Source organism: Opisthocomus hoazin, chromosome 23 (genome assembly GCF_030867145.1).
Source record: "Opisthocomus hoazin isolate bOpiHoa1 chromosome 23, bOpiHoa1.hap1, whole genome shotgun sequence".
In the NCBI taxonomy this organism is placed as follows: domain Eukaryota; kingdom Metazoa; phylum Chordata; class Aves; order Opisthocomiformes; family Opisthocomidae; genus Opisthocomus; species Opisthocomus hoazin.
Window position 1 is genome coordinate 3136806 of NC_134436.1, and position 22136 is coordinate 3158941.

Below are 22136 nucleotides of genomic sequence, written 5' to 3' on the forward strand. Positions count from 1 at the left end.
ACTGTACATAATGCATCCGTATCAGCACATTTTATTTGCAAGATATGGAACCTTGCTTCTTAAACCAAAAACCAGTACACTCAGATTCACTAAAAACCTCAAACTTCTACTTTTCTTCTGTAAAAGATGGAAGTTCACTCAAGAAATTCACTCACAATGAAGAAAATATCAATTTGAGCACAAACACCCCTCAGGAAAGCGTACAAGTTTCAGTTATCAATTATTCAAAGTGTAATGGTTTAACTATGTTAAGTCCCTATTTCAAAAGGAACTCATTTACCATATACCCCAGAAATGAAATAAACTGTGCTAGCAGCTAGTAGATAAAAGCTAAGGCCTGACCTAAAGAGAACATCCAGTATCTGATTGCTTGAAATACTTTGTGATTACAATGCAAGTGTAGGTTAAGTAACTGATATTTTGGTAAAGTTTATTATGTGGCTATGTAGCCAAGTCCATATCCTGAAGCAATACCTCGACTTTGTGCAGCTAACAGCTGTGAGCCTAGTAGCTCAGACAGTTTTCAGTCCACCTCACTGTCCACCTACCTGGTCTGTACTTCATCAGCTTGTCTCACAGGATGCTGTGGGATACAGTGTGGAAAGACTTGATAAAGTCCAGACAAACAGAATCCACTGCTCTCCTCTCATCTACCAATGTAGCCATCTCATCATAGAGGACTATCAGGTCAGGCTTGATCTCTCCTTTGTAAAACCATGCTGACTACTTCCCATCATCATTTTGTGCTTACTGTGTTAGGAAATGGCTTCCAGGAGGCTTTGCTCCATCACCTCTTCAGGGACTGATGCGAGGCTGACCTGCATCTAAATCCCTTTGATACTCTTTCTTGCCCTTCTTGAGGACAGGGGTGACATTTGCTTTCTTCTAGTCCTCAAGAACCTGCCTCATTCCCATGACCTTTCAGATAAATTGAGACTGGCCTCGCAGTGACATCAGCCAGCTCCTTCAGTACTCATGGGTGCATCCTATCAGGTCTCATGAACTCGTCCACTGGACTACGTCCAACTGGTTTAAATGCTGCCTGACCTGATACCAACCAAGGGCAAAGCCCTCCTTGGTCCGGACCTTCCCGCTCATCTCGGGGGCCTGGGATTCCTGAAAGCAAGTCTCACCAGTAAAGCCCAAGGCAAAGGCAGCATTCACTACTTTTTCCTCTTCTGTGTCCCTGTCACTAGGTCCCTTGCCATGTTCTGAGGCCATCTTCTTCCCCCATCTTCCTTCTGCAGCTGATATACTCACACTAGTATGCCTTGTTGCCTTTCATGCCCTTCGCCAGATTCAACTCCAGGTGGGCTTTGGCTTCCCTAATCATGTCCCTGTATGCTTGGACACTGTCTCTATATTCCCCGTAGGCCACCTGGCCTGCTTCCACCTCTTGTACGCTTCCTTTTTATGTTCACGCATGCTTCCCAGCATATTTTCATCTCCCCATGTTTTGACCCACAAGTAATTCCTCTAGTTTCAGTTAGGAAATGAAACTATATTTGTATTTACATTTTGAGCAGTGACTCAAGATTATTGCCCTTACTGCAAGCACTTTCTTTTGCAAATTCCAAGTCTGAATTTCAAGAGGACATCCGTATGAAAGGAAACATAAGACTTTCAATTTTTGATCCTAAATCTGAAGTTGAACAATATACGCAGTCACACCATCCCAACAGTTGAGGAACTATGTGCATCACTTGACAGAATAGAAAATATTTCAGGACCCCTAAAAATGCCTTGAAACTACCAACGTAGAAGAAAGCTTTTGACAACACAGGACAAATCCTCAGTTCTGTCATCACAAGAGTTAAATACCATCCTCACTAGTTATCAGTTACGAAAAGTTATCAGATAATACAGTTTCATTTTCCTCTAAGTTCCTGAGCAAGTTCCCGGGGCAAACTGCTGTCCTACAAGTATTAGTATTCTCTTCCAACTTTTAATACCGTGAACTAGATTCATTAGTTTCCAACAAAGTATGTTCAGCCAGTAACTAGAGAACTATCACCAACACATCTACAGCCAAGAATTTAACTCATTTTTGAAAAAGAAATCAACTGTCTAGTACACAGAAAGAGGCACAGGTTAGAAAGTAACCTTTTTATGTACTTTCCTCTTCCACTTCGAAGCCAATAACTGGTGGGACAGTAGTTACACCTTCAGATTCAATAACTTTGCTAGTAGTAGAGCAGATACATTAATAAGTACTAACTATAAAATTATCTGAACTTTAAATTAAAATTACAAACTTACATTCTACGGTTGAGAAACTGAGGGTGGGGAGCGATCAATACATACTTGTCCACTTGTCCTGCGTTGTGATTGTTCTCTGCTCTCATCCGCGTCAATGCAGCAGCAGCTTCATCCAGTGCACAGCTGACAGAGGACGTCAGTCTTCGGAGAACCTCAGGATCTGCGAAGGCTTTACCATCGGCAGTGGACAATTTACCAATTCCTTCAGTGTACGTTCATCAGTCAGGTTAGTATGAAAGTCACACAAAAGAAATGCAAAGACACTATTTTAGATTTCAGCCACATGCACTATTAGTTAAAAATCATTTGCAAACATGCCAGAAAATCAGCTACTTAAAAGTAACTGTTCACATTTGCTTAAGACCTGAGCACTTAATTAACTATAATATGGCAGTAAGAAAACTATTTTTCAACTGGCAGCTTCATTACCCATCCCTGATTCCCAACTCATAGCTTTGAAGAATAAAAAAAAAAAAGGGAGGGGGAAGAGAAAAAAGAAAAATCTCAGGGAAATAAGGATAAATCTAGGAGTCAAGCCCAAAAACAGAAGTTTGGAAAACAGGTATTGCTCTACAAGACTGGTTTAATATTTTCTGAATGTGAAGAATTTTCCAAATTTAAAATGTAAAGTTTCCCTTTCCCACCCAACTCCGCCCAAAATGAAGTGGACTTTGCTCTAATATACCTTTTCTTTAAGAGTACGAAAAAAATTTATTAGCTTAAATTCCCAATAATTAAAAATCCTAAACTGCACAGCTCTAGCTACAGGCACAAAAATTATGAAATTTTTTCAAATATTTTAAGAATACTCAAAATCAATGCCCCCTCTACAGCAACATTACACAGTAGAAAGCTTAGACTCAAGGAACTTTTGTAACAGTATCTTTTTTAAAAACAGTTTCTTTGCTGCAATACTAAAGCTGACAGCCAACACAGAACAGCACTATAGAAAGATATTTATCGCACTCATTTACGTGGCTGATACAAAATTATGGTACAGCTGTGTAGTTTTACTCCACACAGGTCCATATAGTTCAGCACAGCCTATTATACATATACCGACCTCACTGCATGGTTGCCTCCACAGTGTAGGCAGGGCTTATATTTGCATATATCAATGTGCAAATAGTGTAAAGAAATTCGCTGATGAACAGTTACACACTACCACTCCCTCCCCCAAAAATCAATTTCACATGCTATAAAAAGCAAATGGTTACTGGTTTATGGATTAGCTACATTTATCAGTGATGAATCGGTAAGTTTTCAACTCTTTGGCTGTTAAACTGCGTCAAATTAGATATAAACCTCTGAAAGTAACACATCTATACCTCGGAAGATTCGCTATTTGGTATGTGTATATCTCTGCAAGATTGATTTACATCATGTCTCCCACAACCCAGCTTGTAATTATTACAGAATAAATACCGAAATCATACTTTGACAGTTCGAACATTGTCTTCAGACAATGTATTTCCCCAGTTTGAAAACATCCAATTTGTTTCTCATTAATGTAAGAATCAATACTTACCAAATTTCTCCACCCTGAAAACAATTTAGGCCAACATACGCCAGGCATACTCCATTACACACCCTAATCACTGCTGCAGTGCTGGTAAGTGTTGGCTGACAGTATTCAAACTCAGTGCTGCTGGAAATGATGAAGAATCCCCATCCTGTCATCAAGGCAGACACCTACCATGGGGTGTAGATGTTTACTTGGCCAACTGAAACCAAGCATGGGCTACGAAGGTTGAGATCAGCTGCTTAAGATACTTGGCCAGATCTAAGCGCACTACCTCCCTGGCTCGAACATCCTACCTCTGGATCACTTCAGCACTGTCTAGACGCTATGAAAAACAATTTACAGTAAATTACCCACTCCATGATTAAAATAAGAAATTACAAATAGCTCTGTCCATACCACACCATCTGGTTTTCGAAGACTTCCTAGTGCACTGCAGAGCAGAGAAACGTAGGGCCATGGACTCTTGACTCCATGTACTTGAAGACACTACTGGCCACATGCTCCCTTACACCTCCAAGCCGCGAAGGCCATACCACTTGTTAACTATATCCACTGCTCTTAAGTAAAGTGAGGCTATAAACAACAAGCCTCAAACACCACAGCTCACACCTCGCATCTTAACGTAAACTGAGTTTGTTGTTGGTTTAAAAGGGGACGTAAGTCATGTCGGCTGTGTAGTTGCAGCAGGTGGGACAGCGGGGGACAGTCACTGCAAAACTGTGCCACGGCATCAATTTAGTACCGACCACACAGAGAAAGTGATAGTTTTTACAGAGATTTGCTTCCCCAGGACTGCTCTCAGAGTAACTACACAGATGTTTACACTAGCTATTGCTAGTGGCAGCGTTGGCTCACACTAGCTTGAAGTGTACATAAAAGTACCGCCTCAGGAAAGAAAGGGAATTAAGTCTTCACAACTCAGCACTGAGGCCTCATCTAGGACCACTGCAACCAAAGCTGAACACTACAGTAAGCAAAGTGGAAAAGCACTTGAGAGAAATCCACAGGATTTAGAAAAATGACCCCCCAAGCAAAAGCTAAAAAAAAGCATAGATTTAGCTTACAAGGAGCAGCACAACAGCAGCTTCCCTCCACTTCCCATGAAGGAGCTTGTAAACAGCTCTACTGCTGGCAAAAGAAATGAGAAATAAAAAGTCCAGTCAAAAAAAGCCAAACAAAAAAAAAACAAACCAAAAACACTCAAAATTATCTGGCTATCCAAAACTAAACTGGATATCTCAATCATTTCAAATCACTAAGGTAGTAGATGAGACAGGTTACCTACACAAGTAGAACCTACACTTCACTACTCTCTCCATCTTTAAAGTTTGCTTTTTCAAGCATTCATACACAGGATTCCTGAAGGCAAGAGAAGTCACACCCTAGACCTCAGTCCTGTGTCCTGTAAAGACAAACTTCAACCACTGCAGAGCTCCTACTCCAGGGCATATTTTCCTGGCTATTGCTGGTGGTCTCCCAGAGGGCTTATCACAGGTCACTGGCTATTCCTTCCAGCTGGTGAAAGCACACTTACAGCTCATTACAGTTTCCTCCTTTATTCCAAAAAAGGTGCTATAACACCACCACAGACCTTCAGATGGTAAGCTGAAGATGCCTTTTATTTACATCACCAGCCAGGGCTCAACCCAGGTGCCTTCCCCAGCTGTTAATTTCATACTTTTTTTACACTGCATATGCCAAAACTAATGAACAGCCACAGAAGATACCAGAGCAAACATAGTAGGCTGGATGGACTAAAGGGGAGACAGACTATAAGAATTACCACCGCAGACACCCATCCATTTATTTCCCTTTCGCAGGTTTACAATATCATCTAAATAATTGCTGCGTTTTCACTTTGCTATGATTTAGGATGACTATGCCAGAATCTTTTTGCTGTAATATTCACTTATCTTTTAATCTCCAATTTAATTGTTTTTATGTCCACTTCATAACCTTGAACCTTCATTTGCTCTTGTGTCACTCTCCCAGGTGTTCAAGACACCTCATACACACAGGGACAGCAACAATCTGATCTACTTGCAGGTGCTGGACAAAAACTCTTCTGAGCTACCGAAAGTTTCCTCAAGACCATTCTCCACATTTGCTCAAATTCATCCTTCTTGCATACAAGTGATCACATTTTCTCACATTATTACAGTCTCATTAGCACGGTACTGCTTACCGATCTGACACTACCTGAACTGAAACCCCATGTCTGACATTCTGTGCTTCCTGTGGGGCAATGGCAGATTTTCATGAATAGAAGCCACAGAGGTTGTGTAACATCATCTTTCATGGACTTGTCACTGTTGCAGGATAAGTCTGAACAGAGACTATGGGAGTCACTGCGAACTGTTTTTTTATTGAGAACAGCCTACAGTCATTAACCATATAGAGATGGTGATATTCCCAGTGCAAAGTTACAGCTCACCCCTAAAATTATTAAGAGCATGTTCACAAGCAAACCAAAAGGAAGTACTGTCATACGAAATCAGCTGCCATGCAAAGGCCAAAATGGAGAATTTAAAAATAGATTAGATAGGTTCACAGAAGGCACAAGTTTGACAGTAAGAATGGTGGCCCTCAAAGTCATTGTTCAGGAATGTCCTTAAATAAGAGACTACTGGAAGGACAGAGAGAGAGGAACACCATCACCTGTACTACGATTTTACTGCTTTCCCCTCAAGTGCCCACAGCTAGCCCACTGCAGGGCACAGGGAGCTGGGCACACCTTCAGTCTGCCTTTGCGGGGCAGTTTTTTAGCTGAGCACCTTCTGTTGAAGTCATGTGCCAATGTGTTCACAAATCCTAGCAGGGACAAGGCCAGCAGCATTATCCAGCAACTGAAAAAAGAGAGCTCTTAACCATCCCCAGGAACAGGTTGTCCAGAGGAGTTGTGGATGCCCCATCCCTGGAAGCGTTCAAGGGCAGGTTGGACAGGGCTTTGAGCTCCTGCTCATGGTGGGGGGGTTGGACTGGATGATTTTTAAAGGTCACTTCCAACCCAAAAACTATTCTATGATGCTGTAGTCTCTGCTGACTGGAAATAGCTGACCTAGCTCCTTCCCATCCAACACATCAACATCTAGACTGTAGCTCTCTAATTTAGAGAGAAGAGTATGAATTCCAGGATCTGCAAGCATATTAGTCCTTCTACTGGGCCACAAATCACTAATTCTGTCGTACGCAGCAGATTCAGGCTGCATCTGAAAAGGGTATTTCCACCAGCTAAATCAAGTCAACAATTCAACAGTTTAATGGAGATGAAGCATCCAGTACAGCTGACTGCCATACAACTAGGTTGAGTCTGGAGTAGATTACTTCTTATTTCTTAAAGCTACTTACAGCACATAACATGACTGAATTTAGCGGCAGATAATGCCAGATGTTCCACAAGTTAATGCCATACTACTGAACTACTGGACTATTTAAATTAGCCTGAAGTTGGTTATAGAGGTGTATTAAAACAACGACCTCATCTCTCAAGGGGAAAGCTTGCTCATCAGATACACACACCTACGTACCTATAATCAACACTCCAATTTGAAGCACGGGCTTCCTTCTGACTTTCAAACTCATCAGCATATTCCTACCATGTAACTACCAAGGTTAGAGTTTTAGGGTAAGCTGAAATGAGCTAGTAACCTCTCAGTGTAATCTTCCTCAGTTTAACAACTCAAAGATACAGATATTACCTCCAAAAAACTGGAACACAACCAGGTTTGTGTCTTTGGATAACTCAAATGGGCAGGACCTCACACCGCTGCTACAATTTTGCCAAGAGAAATCAGAGTTTACATTCTCTGAAAACCATGTCTGTACAGTTTCACAATTTGAACACAGAACTTAAAAGCCATGAATAAATCTGAAAGTACCAACATGAATAACCTAGGCCAAAACTGTTTGAAGCTCACTGCAGTAAAGGAGTAAGTCAGATACCCACAGGCAAGCAACCATTCCCTTCCCTTCTATTTCAAGAAAATGAATATTCTCACAGGAGCATCAGTTGCTCTACCCTCCCTAACTGAATAAAGAAAATACTTAAGCACAGTTTGTAGCTAGTAGCTCATTAATTGTCACCATTTAAAATACCTTAAAAAGAAATTACTCTGGTATGGAGCCCACAGTTAAGTCCCTCATACCATACACAACTGGTCTCCATATATGCTTTGCATATCAAAGGAGACTGTTCCAAAGAGATCAACATATCTAAGCATAAGACTAAAGTCCAATAATCCTCACAAAATACTGCACATTCAGTGGTGATTTTGTTCCTTCCTAGACAGTTCCAGCACACCATATGTTCTAACCATACGAGGCCATTCACCTGCTAACTTCTTATCCCACATTCATCACAATGTGTCGCAACTTCAGCTCACAAGGAATCATCTGCTGGCCCCAGAAGCTAAAAGGGGCTCTCTGTTTCCTTAAGGTCTTACATCACTTGTCCTCCAAAGGCAGGTTTTTATAGAAATGTGGACTGGACAGCTTTAAAAGTCCAAAAGAAGAATGAAATGAGAATCATGGCCCAGAAACACGTCTTTTCTTTTTAATGGCACATCAAGTACCTGCTTTAATCAGCATGGCATACAAGTAGCACCTCAAACAAGGTGAAGAGGGTTCAGGGAAGGAGAGAGGGGACTTTGTTTTAGCTTTTTTATTGGAATTCCCCATTCAGAGGAATCGAGTAGTTCTAGACTGTCAACGGCAACTGCTATAGTCTTGTGCCAACAAGCACTAACTCTACAAGAAAAATGTTAATTCTAGCATATCACACAGGTGCTACCACAAGACAAGAAGTCAAGTAGCAGGACTGAGCACACCCTGTTCTGTCAGGGCTCAGGTGGCTTAACTCAAATTCTCACCACTGTTATGACTCCCCTAACAGCACATCCGAGGAATTCAGTTCAGGCATGTTAAGAGTAGAACCTAAGGGAAGGCTTCCTAAAGAAAAAAGGTTTCTCAGGACCTTTTAATGTACATGTTTTAAGTTTGTTTCTGGTAGTAACTAGCAGCAGTGCAGCATCCGCAGAAAATTACCACCTAACTATTTTCTGTAAATTCTAACAGTGGCGGAAGCAAGCAGAGATGGTATCAGTCACTTACCAAACACCAGGCTGCTGCTCTCTGGGATGCTGTAACTTCCTGCTTTGTGTATGTTAACAGAAATTGATTTTCTAATTCCCCATATAACTAACAAAAACATGCGCATGACACACCTCTCTGAGAATGTCAAAATGTTTTACCAAACGCTGGGTTCATACTACATCATTTTCAGAGCCAGTAAACCAAAGTAGAGTGTCTCACCAAGACCCACATTGATCTTCTGGCAAACCCAGGAAAACACTGAATCAGCTCTAACCTGCTACCCCTGTTTAATGTCTAAGCACATTTCACAAAAATTCTAGTTGCCTTGAACAAGTACCTGAAGCTAGCATCCAGGTGGTGAAGCAACTGGAACTGGCGAGCACCGAGACCTGTGCCCACTTCGCTCCAGGTCAGGTTTCAACAACCACACGAGGCTCCCGGCATGGCCACTGCTGGTAAGAAAGACTTGGGCACGGAAGCACTGCACACAGTTTTGTCTCACCCGTTGTCCTGGGTGTGGCCAGGACAGGGTTAATTTTCACTGGACTCCAGGAAGGGGCACAGCCGGGGGGTGGGGGCTGACCCCACCTGGCCAAACAGAGCCGGGTATTCCATACCATGTGATGTCACGCTGGGTTCCGGTGGGGTGGGCGGCGGGGCGGGAACTCTCTCCCGGCTCGGGAGCGTGCGGCGCCGGTGCGGTCCGAGAGAGCGGGTCTGTTTTTGTCGTGTTTTCTCCTTATCTGTATCGTTGTTGTTCCTGTTTCACTCTGTTTGCTGTTCTGTTAAACTGCCCTTATCCCGACCCACCAGTTTTCTGCCTCTTTCTTTCCATTCTCCTCCGCACGCCGGCGGGGGGAGGGGCGGCCGCGTGGCGCTTTTGTTGCCGGCGGCAGCCGAAACCGAAACACCCGTTCTCTAATAGACCCCCGTTATGAAAAAAACAACAACAAAAAAAACAAACCTGGGTCCCACTGACTATGAGACCACATAGCAATGGAAAGACAGACTTCAGTCTTGCAAAGAGATTTCAGCAAGGACACAACATAAATTATTTCAGCCCATCTAAAGTAAGAGTAGATTGTGCTGGCTCTCTTTTCTTGTAAAAAACAGTCCAAAGCCAAGTAAATCTACAGGAATAGTCATTTTCAAGTTTCATTGTTTCTGCGTTAAGATATGTAAAACACAACATATTAATAATACTAATAATTCATTCTAGTCATCTTTATAGAATTCACATGCTTCTAAAGTCTTTAAGATAGTGTTGTTAAAAAACACACAAAGCTAAAGAACATCAGAGTTACAACAGAAGGTTTACTTGCCATATAAGGAAAACAACTGTTTTAAGTAACAATATGGACTGAGCTACAGCATTGGGATTGTGAGGTAAGCCATCCAGACTTTAAAACAAATTTCTCCATTAAAGCAGTTAAACTTTAAAACTCTCTTTATTAAGTTAAGCATGCCACACTTAAATATCCCTACGATTCTGGTCAGCCTTTGAAGAAATCACACAATAATTTACAGACCCTAATCACACATAATGCAGTACCCAGCATCACGTGTGAAGGGAGACCTTCAGGAGCTTGTAACCTGAGGATGCACAAAGAAGAGCTGCACTGAAATCTGCAGAGATTTTGCATCAGGAATATCCCTAACACAAAAAAAAAAAAAAAAACCACAAAACAACAAAAAAAAACACCACCACACACCAAAAAAATCCCCCACAAAACTAAAACAAAACCCACCAAAAAACAACAACAAATCCAACTAATTACATCAGATACTATAGTTTGCCTCACCTGCCCACATTTCATTGCTAACATTATTTGTATATTTTGACATAAAGCCTGTTCAGGAATAGCTGATTCTACATTGCCTTTCCAAAACCCCACATTTTTATATCAATTTCACAATGCACCTCTCCTGACACACCCGCCCTTACTAAATACATTGGTAGCAAATACCCTTCTACCACAATTTTTTTTTTTTTTTACCTCATCTTTTGGATCATTCAGAAGAAAGATGAACTTTGAAGAGAAATGCTCATTCAAAGTTTTTGAATTCTCACTCCTGACATTTAAAATGCCACATACTTCAGTGTTGCAACAAACTTGCTTATAATCTTACCGTATCACCCCAATCCAAGATCACTTTGATTATGGTCTGGTACATCCTCGACAAGGTATCTAAAACACTTGGCAATACCCTTTCTAATCACTACGTAACAGATTATCACAGATTACTGTGCCACTATGTATGAGACTACCCATTAGTGCTTAAATAAGCACACAAATTCATAGATAATATGAATCTCTTTAAACACCAATAATTGTTTCAAAGAAGAAAACGTGATGAACCAAAGCAGCTGGGTCCCCTTCCTGCTCTGGATTCTTCCAAAATCAGTCTTCCTGCACTGTATAATACTCAAAGACAGGAAACCTTAATCCCTATTTAAAAGAAAGGGTTAATGCAAACCAAAGTAGACAAAATTTTGGTGACAAAATGATCATGTTCTCAAAGGCCTGAACAACCTTCATTCCGACTAAACTAGTTCCCTAGCACATCTTCAGCAGCAGGAAAAAAAATAAAATCATATACCTGCTCTTTCTCCTTGCTTCTGTAACTCACTTGACTGTTACTAAACTTCTTACTAAAATTCACAACACTGTCTCAAATACAGCAGGGCTGGATTATTCAAGTTGATTAAATGGCATATACACTGTGTTTACAGATCTAATTTTTGTGCTCCTTACTGTCCCCTTTTTACTAGGGCAAAATAAGGTACCTGAGTGATTTGTCTTAGAACTAGCCATATCATAACTGAAAGATTTTTCCATTTCCAACAAATACAGATCTCTAAAGGCTCTACAACAGAACCTTCCAAAATTTTTGAACCTCAATTAATACCACCCAGTAACATTTCTGGAAGACTAACAGCATTCTTTATTACCGTGACGATTAAAAATCAACCTCTCTAAAGGCCGTGCCAACCTGGGAAGCAGGGCTCGAGATCTATGCAACCACCAGAGTGCTTCAGATCATTCCTACTGCCCTGGCTTGCTCTATGATTTCCACAATACAAGTAACTCCTCTTGTACACCATGGTCAGCTGAGCAGCCTGCAGCTTTATAGCTTCCTGAGCAGATAATTTATCACCTTATAAAACCAAACAGAAAACCCAGGGTAGGAGAATGTACCTTCTAATTGTATTCTGCTGTATTTACCAGATTTCACCTCAGTGACATTCCCAAATTGAAGCAGTAACCCTGAAGTGTACTTGGTTTACTTGTTGCCACAGAGGTTCAGTTCCTTGGCTGTTTTTTGCTGGTTTTAGTGGTAAACCTATCAAAGTGTGAAAGTTCAGGGTATTATAAAGCCAACGTAATACATCAAAAATAGAGCTTGTCTTCTGACCCGAAATCTCTAAGATAAAATCCAACGAACAAACATATAAACTGCCCTCCCTGCCTCAAAGCCATGATAACTCAAAATCATGCATCAGTAAGATGTCATCTTCTAGTTAAGATACAAAAATCTTCGGACAAGTGACAAGTCTTCTGTTGGCTATTCCCTCCCCACTTGCAAGGGTCAGGTTTTAGGGGGAAATCAAATTATAAGAGACTTCAGCAAGACGTTATGTTCATTTCCTCACTACAAAAAGCACCACCTTGAAGGGATTCTTTCACACAGAACTAGATCTAAAGTTCTAAGTTTTCCCCACACCTTCCTGAGATTAATAAAACAAAATTTTAGCTTCTTTCTGACACAACGTGGTGGGTGAGCAGACCACCACTGTTATATTTTAAAAAAAACCAACCTCACTCCAGAAACCATTTGGAGCAGACCAAGCTGTTACTGTCTCATGGGATGCCTCCAAACAAAATATACAGGTAAAAAAATCATGCAGAGGTATCACCCAATCACCTCAGGTGTACAGCCAAAGCTAGCCATGAGCCTTCTGCTTCAGTCCTTTATACCCACGTATTTGCAGAGCAGTAACAGCATTTCTTAGCAAACTAATTCACATCAAAAGGCTGCTCTACGGCATTCAAATCCTGTAATTAGCACCGCCGTACCTCTATCCACGCAAAAGCTTCGAGTATCTTCCCACAGCTCACAGTATAACCTCTGCTTCAGGGAAGTCATGTCTATTACTCAGGTACATGAGAGCTGGATCATGTGCATAAACTAAATCTGGTACTTTTGAGATGCATTTGAGCTACTGCGCCCGTCCAGTTGGCCCATCGGATATCTCAGAGAAGGGCTGTGACCAAACAGTGCAGAGTATCTGCAAAACGTCTATCTCTGCAGTAGCTCTATAGCTCTTTCTAGAAGAGCTGGTCTTCCTCAGCCTACACTGTACAGTTGTTTAATCTAGCAACTCCAATCATATGCCTGGAAATCCCATACAGCTACAGAAAAACTTCAAACTTTCACGAGTATAGTATCTGTAGAGAAAAGAACGGTCTTCCCTGTGGACAGTACCAGCAAACAGAGGATAAACTCCATGTAGCTTAGGTACTTGTTGCCAATCTGACAGCAGAAAGGCTTAGCTTAATTCCTTGAGTAAGCCTTTGCCATCTTCCAAATCTCAATAAAAGAAATCTGCAAATAGTTCTCATGGCTTAATGTGACACCAGGAGCTGACACCAGTGGGGGAAAGAAAGCATTCACTACTGTGCAAAGGAAATTTGATATCGTGCCTAACTTCAGATGCAAAAGGATGAAACAATTGGACAATTAATGACAGTGCTACTGTTAAAATCCTGACACATCTGAAACACGCCCTCAAGACAACAAAAGGCTTGTAAAAATAGACAAATTTGTTTTCACTGGGGAAGGAGAGGAGGAAGGTGGCAAATTCCAAATCCCTTAGGAGAGAAAACCTGCTGGCGAAAGACAAAACAAGAATCTCTCTTGATGGCAACCACAGACCAAGAATAAACATTTTTATTATATAATTGTGAACTATTTAGACCACTGTGCTGGTTTTGGCTGGGACAGAGTTAATTTTCTTGATAGAAGCTAGTATGGGGCTATGTTTTGGATTTGTGCTGAAGACAGTGTTGATAATACAGGGATGTTTTTGTTATTGCTGAGCAGTGCTAACACAGAGTCAAGGCCTTTTCTGCTCCTCATCCCACCCCACCAGCCAGCAGGCTAGGGGTGCATAAGAAGTTGGGAGGGGACACAGCCAGGACAGTTGACCTACCCTGCTGACCAAAGGGAGATTCTATACCATATGATGTCATGCCCAGCACATAAGCTGGGGGCATTGGCCAGGGGGCAGCAATCGCTGCTCAGGGATGGGCTGGGTATCATCCATCAGGTGGTGAGCAATTGCACTGTGCATCACTTGTTTTATACATATTATTATTATCTCTTCCTTTGCTTTCATATTAAACTGTCTTTATCTCAACCCACAAGTTTTACTTTTTTTTTTTTTCCCCCATTCATTCTCCTCTCCATCCCCCAGGGGGATGGGTGGAGTGAGAAGTGAGAAAGCAGCTGCGTGGTCCTAGTTGCCAGCTGCAGTTAAACCACAACCACCACAACTAACTAAACCTCATAGAAATTTTACCTTTCCCCTGCTAAGAAATGGTATTTTTTTGCTTAGCTAGAGTGCCCTGAAAAACATGTTTGGTCCTCTGAAAGTTCTCATTTAGAAGGCATTTTAGTGTGGGTATAGCCTATAGTCTCTTTTTGAGAAAAGCGTTAACCAGAATGCTTCTCCGTTAGTCAACTGGTCATTCCAACACTATTAGCTCCAGGCAGGGAGTCATAGAGATTCAATATGGTAGGGTTTATTTTAGCTTTTTCTTTTTTTCTAAAACACTAAAAAAATCCACTACACTGAGGCTTTCAGTCTTTTCAAAGTCAAGCACACGCCTTTGTAATCTTCACCACTGAATATCAAAATTATAGTCTGATCTTAGTTCTAATGCACTGAAAATTTACTGTACCCTTACCCTCCCTATTGTAACTATGACAAACACAAGAGTTTATCCTTTTATACACATTGGATACAAATTTTATTTTCCTCCCTATATCACCGAGTGCATGGCACAAACAGAATTCACTGGCTGCAACTTATTTTTATTCTTCGCAATTAGTATTTGTACATGTTAAATAAAACTCATTTAGCATGAAATTAACAGCTACAGCTTGAGGGTTTGGTGGGGGTTTTTTTGAGTAATTAGTATTTTACAATATTTCATTTGTCACCATCACAGTTCCCCACAGACTCCCAGAGCTGCCGAGTTTCCAATTTCTACAAATCAGATCCCTGACAGAAAACCATCACACCCAAAAATGAAATATTCAATGCTATCTGAAAAAATCATGTTCAGATCATCTGCTAAGCATTTTCTGGCAAAAGCAGATCTATAATTTTATTCTCCTGGGTTGTATTTCATGGTCTTAGCCTCACACTATCCCTTTCTTCACAAGTCCGCACTCCTAAAAATAGTAAGAACTCATCCACTTGAGCAATATTCACAAGTCAAAGGGGATGTCCAAAAAAAAATGAAAGGCCATCACAACATACACATGCCAAGGGAGAAAATTACCCTTTATTCCAGCTTCTAATTTTCCACTTGCTTGACACTTTAAACTCTTAATATTATATTTGCATTTACATATATTTCAATGCAGTACTCAGAACAAGAGCCAGAAATCTTGATGACATTTCTCTCTGCTTTCCAGTATGGCAAATGTAGCAGCAAGATTTTCTTTTTTCAGAATCAAAAGCTAGGAAGTACTTCTCCAGCTACAATCAGTTCTTACTGTTATGTTGGCAACATTTTGATGACAAGACTTCCTTTTTGGGATCATCTTCTTTTACATCAGTGTGCTCAGATATCTCAAAATCTGAAAACTAATTTTTCTTACTTCATCACAAACACGAATTCTTGTTTAACTAGACAATATTTTTTAATACTACACTTCTCTTGAGAGTTTCCCCATTAGATTTCAGCTAGTCTCATGTTACTTTAACATCAAATTACCTAGTCAGGTAATTCACAACTTTGGCCAGCGATTTCCACTTTTACTAAAGCTTGGAAGCCCTGCAAGCAAAGGAAGCAATCAAAAACCAGCTCCACATAGACTTATAGATGTTCCTAGTAAAATCCAAATCTGCCTAAATCGTCTGCAATTTCATTTAATTCCTCTCCACCAATCCAATTCACCCATTTCCTTTGTTTTCCTAAAGCAAGAAAGAGTAAGGATATTTCAGAGATATGGAATACCATACATTTTAACTTAAAATACTAGAAGAAAAGATTGGTTTAAACCTTGTGACAGAGTTTTGTTCCCATATGAGAGTTCAAATAGGAAAGAATAATAGCAGAAAAGTTACCCCTATAACTATCTCCTCATACTCTTCATCTTCTTTAAATTCCTAACCATGACATACTTTGCTACAACATAACTCTTAACTTTTCTATCAGTTTGATTTTTCCAAGCTTTCACTAGGCATCCATTCTCCCATTGTATGAAAATTGAGTTACCTTTTCTAAACCTGAAATAACATGAGCTGTTCTGTGCCAATCTAACATCTGGCCACCACCAGAAAGATGACTCAGTGCTCCTCCTCTCCCCGGGTTTCCCCAGGCACACCCATCAACCCCATTGTGCTCACATTTGGGAAAAGAGGGAGCTTTCTACCAGCACAGCAAGATGAATTTGACCAGCAAAGGGTTCATCAGAACTGGCAAGAGGAGAAAAAACTGCACAGTCAGGAGCAGAAGACTCCTGCCTGATGGTGACAGCAAATAGCCACTAAACCACTCTGGCCACCTCACATACCTTCCTCCTGTGCCGCTCATTCGGAATGTCCAAATTTTCATGCTTCCTAATCAAATAACTTTATAAAGAAACCTAACCTTTGTATTTTTCAAGATTTTGTTTCTATTAAATCTCTAGTAGAGAAATGTTTGCCTTACTACAAGGTGATAAGTTCCCAGATACAATCCTCAACAGTGCTGATTCCTTACAGAAACCAGGACCTTGAAACATATTTACCACATACGTGCATAAAAACTTGCTGATTACTCAACCAAACGCACTTTGATCCCATACGTATTACACGTAGTTAATATGGAAGCATCTTGAATTACTCCTGTGTCATAGTTACAGATGTACTTCATCATCAGCAAACGGCTAGGTTTTTACACCCATCTCATTGCAGACAACCTTCTGGGAGAGAGGTATCTGCCTCTGATTACCTCATGCTTTAAAGAAGCATCTACAATTAGGACAAAAGCAATAATACAGTAAACAAAAATTGCCAGTTCTGTCACAGCCATCATTTAAACAGCAATTCAGTGGCTGAATTGCTTTAAACAAACCAAACTAAAGCTCAGGGGAGAATATGAGAGGGTTTGTAGATCAACACAAAGCCTGAAGAATTATATTCAAGTACAAGAAAGTGTTCATATTTCCTGCAGTAGAGAAGCAAAAATGTAACACAGTTCTGAACTGAACAGACATTAATGCTGAACTTGTCCAGATTAGTCTGGAGTACTCACTCATTCTCTTCTTTTTGGAGGAATGAAACCTTTGTCAAAAACCTAGCAAGTACGCTTCCCACATCTACGAAATACTACAATAAATCATAGCAAAACACTACTTGGTATGCACTGAAAGCTATTACACATATGAACCCCTGAAATGACGTTCTTACTCTGTACTTACCACTAACAGCTAGGCTTCAATCGACATGTAACTGCTAGTTTATCTCATCTTCGATTCCACAGCATCCCTGCTGGCCAGAGCATCTGCTCAACTAGCACATTCAAGAGGCACAAGATGTAGAGGTAAGACAGAAAGGAGTGGAGACAGGAGCATCTTCCTCAGCCCCATGATTTTGTACTAGAGAAAAAGAAGTTTCGTTTCTTCAAGGAACCTGTCTTTTCTTAAAAAAAACAGAAAAAAGTATAGGGCAAAAGAGGCAAAGATAAACAAGATCCTTCCAATGTGTGGCAACAGAGATTCCTACAATTTAGCCTTGGAGAAGAAAGCTTCTGTTTACTCGTAATGAGTTAAGAGCAAAGGTAGAAGACCAGCCCAGCAAAAATACCTCCAAAATAAAAATGTGACTGGCATCCACAGGGACTGCTACGTAAAAACTGCAATAGGAAAGAGTCAGACAAAACAATTATTCATGAAGAAACTGGTCTAACCCTGGCACAGTTGCAACCCAGTAACTACAACTGTTTTAAGGCACACGTCAAGTCAGGGATGATCACTGCAGCACAAACTATTCTTTTTCTAGATTTTCTCAGTCTGTAAAGATCGAATGTCTACTAGGAATCTACAATGGAATATTTAGGAAAAAAATTCCGCATCCTAGAGAAAAGTCACAGTCACCCTGCCTGTCTTCTCTCAGTTTATGTGTAAGTTCTACTTAGTGCAGTATTGTACAGCACGATTTGACAGCTACTCAGGTATTTTTATTAGACAGGTCACAGAGTGACAGCTAATTCTACCAGCTCCAGTAAATTGTTGGGGTTTGCTCTGTTTTTTTGGTTAGTTTGGTTTGTTGGGGTTTTTTTGAAATAAAAAAAGCTCTTTTACCCATGGCAACTAAGGCCTCCTTTCTAATTTGCTTTCAACTGTAAGAAAATGTTTGACCTTACACACTTGAGAGGAATATTCAAAACACAATGCTAATTTATGGAATTATGAAAGGATGGGATTAAGCACTAGTTTATAAACATCCACATTACTCTGGACATGAATTTGTTTTGGTGCTTCTCTAGGATTAAATGGGAGGTACTGGATACTACAGTTAAATAGGAGCTTATTGCTTCATTTAAAAAAAATTTTTTGATGACCAAGTCAGGGACTTTTTTAGGGTTTTTTTCACCCTTAGCAAAGATAATCACCAGCAATACACACCCAGGAAGATTTGCCATTGCAGCAAAATCACAGTAAATTACTTGGGTGCCTGATGCTTTTTTCACTGTCAGTCTTCTCTTCCCTCGCTCACTACCTCCTGCTGCAACAACCCTGCAACATCTTTTCCAGGGCCGCAGCACCAGCAAGTATTCAAGTACATTTATGCACTGAAAACAAACACTCTTCTAGTTGTGTGATGCTTGCCAGTATTACTGCGATTAGCTAAGGGAAAACTTCTGCCACAAGCTGAGTTGTTTGCCTGCCTTTGTTTAGGTTTTAAATGGACACACACTCAAATGGCAGACTCAGCACATCTCCCCTAGAGACAGGCAGTCACCTGCTTGCACCCTGTCAAATGAGGCGTGAGGGCACACATACATACCAGCACACTCAACTGGATTGTAACAACAGTATACGGTGCTAAACGAACATGGAAAAATTGGTATCATCTACCAAGTGCCCCAGCAAGATTCAGAGGAGCTAGGCTCCAAATTCAGAGCTTGGGACATCTGTTCTGACACTCCTGTATTTCAAGGAAGCATCCAGGAAGAAAGACTCAAATTGCTTCTGGTTGCTTATACAGAGTAGTACTAAACCCCAAGTCACTCTTGGGGAATTTATTTTATTTAAGTTGAGGTTGTACTGCTTACAATATTTACCAATACAGCTAATAAAGGCAACAACTTTGTAAATGATCCAGAAGCAGAAATCATGACCTCTGTAAGGAAAGCTTCAATATAAATTCTTAACTTCCTGCCACCAAATATGGAAAAATTTACAAGGTTTGTTTCATTATTTTACAGAAAAATACCAAGTAAGCAATCAATCTTTAATTCATGGTTCTTCTTCCCATGCCTTATCAGAGAGAAAAAATAATAATTCTTTATTTCAAGCCTGACAATCGCTTGCCTCCAAGAATATGAAAGACACACCCCAAAGAGCTAAGACTGCTACTGAAGCATGGAAAGGCGGAACAGGGAAATGGTGCCATCCACTGTGGGAGAGTAAGAAGCAACGTGAAAACTCAGATATCCTTGAGAAACATCAAGAGAAGAAAAAAAAAGTTATTCATGCTGAAGGTGGTGCACAAAAATCCTATTCTTGACTCCTAGTATTCTCACTAAGCCAAATATTTTAAGCTTCACCTACTTTAGGGCTTCTGACCTTTGAAAACAAATTACTGGACACTCTCACCTATTGTGGCAGTAGGAGGAGAAAAGAGTGAAATTGCTTTCTGTTTTTTGAGTAACCTAAATCTTACGGAGGAAAAGTACCATACCCCTCTGGAGACTAACACCAGGACATGATCCCTAGGCACAACAGAGATGCAGGAAGAGAACTGAAACAATCTTTGAATGCTATTTATAGGGCAACATCCCACTTGAAACCTTTTCTCCAAATTTCTAGCATTCAGTGAGAAATGTAGCCCAAATATAATTCCTTTCTTGAATCAGAAAATGGCTCCGGCTCAATACAGTACAGAGCAACTATCTTGGAAAAAAAAAATTGGAAAAACTTGCATATTTTCAAGCAAAGAACTAAGAGTAACTTTGAGTGCCAGTAACATCATCAACTTAACCCAGAAGCCCACGCACTTTTAGCCCCCGTTTATGCCAATTACATAAGGCAAAGCAAGCCAAAATGCTCAAGTATTTTCAGAGGCTGACCAAGCGCACCACTTCTTTACAAAAAAACCCAAACAAAAACCACACCCTAATGGTGTGTAGCACAGACTAGTGTATAAATCCATGTTTCAAACTGAACATTAGAGAAACTTCATACAACCTCTCCTCTAAGAAGATCCACAGCCTTTCAGCGTACTGTCTTTACATATACAGTGCGTAACAAAACATCCTGAAAATAAAATCTCTGGGAATGCCACAGTAGATTACAGAGTACAAAACAACCAAAAATTAGGATGCTACAGTCTTCAGAAAGAAAATAAGGAATTATTTTACCATGATCCAACTGGAACAAAGAACACACCCACCTACTGTTAATGCATTAGAAAAGAACACCCCTCCACAAGAACAGTCCTGGGGACTCATACCATTACATCTTTTTATTCTTTGCAGCATCCTCCTATAGTCCAAAAATGAAAAGGGAAGAGGACATACGTGCATCAAGAGATGCACTTTCACCTAGGTCTGTGTGTCTGAAGCTCTGCTTCTTCAGATGAAGTTTTTGTCCACCAGAGGTCACAGAATCCAATGCATGGCACCACAGAGCACAAATTTTACTGAGCTTCTTCAGAGCACAACGCAGAGAGAAATTGTAACAAGCATTAATCGAACAGACAGCTTCTGGATGGAGTTGCTTCAAACAGCGAGTATGAAAAAGTCCAGCCAATTAAGATTTTACTAAAGCAAACTTCTTCCATTATTTCTCTCCAGGTCTTTGCTCTTATCTGTGTAAAGACTAAAATAAAACTGTTCTACCTCTCATTCTGTCTCTACAGTCTAGGAAGATTAGGCACTGGGTGTGCTCACTCTAAGAGAAGGCTAATAGCCAAAAGTACAGTCACATTGCAAATTTCTCCTCTTTTTATTATTAAATCTTCCTATATGCTCCTTTCCCTGCAGATACTTCCAAAACATGCTGCTTGCTTGTTTTTTGGCAATACAAGGCAAAGCCAACTTGAACTCATGCCAGGTTGGTTAGAATATTCTCACTCACTGTGGCCTTTCGCTGTTACTCAAAAGCCATGTAATTATTTGAAAGCAAAGACAGAATTTTAGCCTTTATAATGACTCAGACTCCATAAGTTTTTTTAAAGGACATATCCAAACAGGAGTATCAGCAAATACATATACACACACACAGGAATAATCAACTGCACAAATACAGAATAATTTGTTCAAGAAACAGTTCTTCAGAAAAGTATTGGTACATTTCAAGTCAAATTCAACTTGTAAACTGACATTTGTCCTGCAACAGGCAGACAACAAACTGAGATGTATAAACAAAAGCACAGCTTGCAGGACAGATGAAATAACACCCCTACTCTCCATGCATCAATACAGCTCAACTTGAGTATTATGACTGATTTGGGGCAACAAGCTATGAAGAACAGAGAACACGTACAGAGACTCCAGAGGAGAACTAGAGCAGATGAAAGTCTAAATAACATGAGTTAAAGGCAGAGAAAGATTTTATGTTATTTAGCCTAACAAAAAAAAAAAACAAAATCAAAAACAAAAAAAAAAAAAAACAACCCACAGAAAACCGAGAAAGGTAACAGTCTGCAAGTTGGTTCTAAGGATGGCTGCATTGAAAAAGGGAACACTGAACTTTGATACAACGCACAAAACAAGCAGCCAAAGCAACTTCACTAAAAAAACACCAATCGCTTTGC

The 22136-nt window shown here is 40.4% G+C and overlaps 1 protein-coding gene across 13 annotated transcripts in view; it reads right to left on the reverse strand.

Moving 5' to 3' along the window:
• Nucleotides 1-22136, reverse strand: part of ANKHD1 (ankyrin repeat and KH domain containing 1) — a 120426-nt gene that overhangs the window by 71894 nt on the left and 26396 nt on the right. For all 13 annotated transcript variants that reach the window (XM_075442254.1, XM_075442241.1, XM_075442253.1 and 10 more), the window contains exon 3: nucleotides 2305-2461. In XM_075442254.1, the coding sequence (XP_075298369.1) occupies nucleotides 2305-2461 (157 nt within the window). The remainder of the gene's footprint in view (nucleotides 1-2304; nucleotides 2462-22136) is intronic.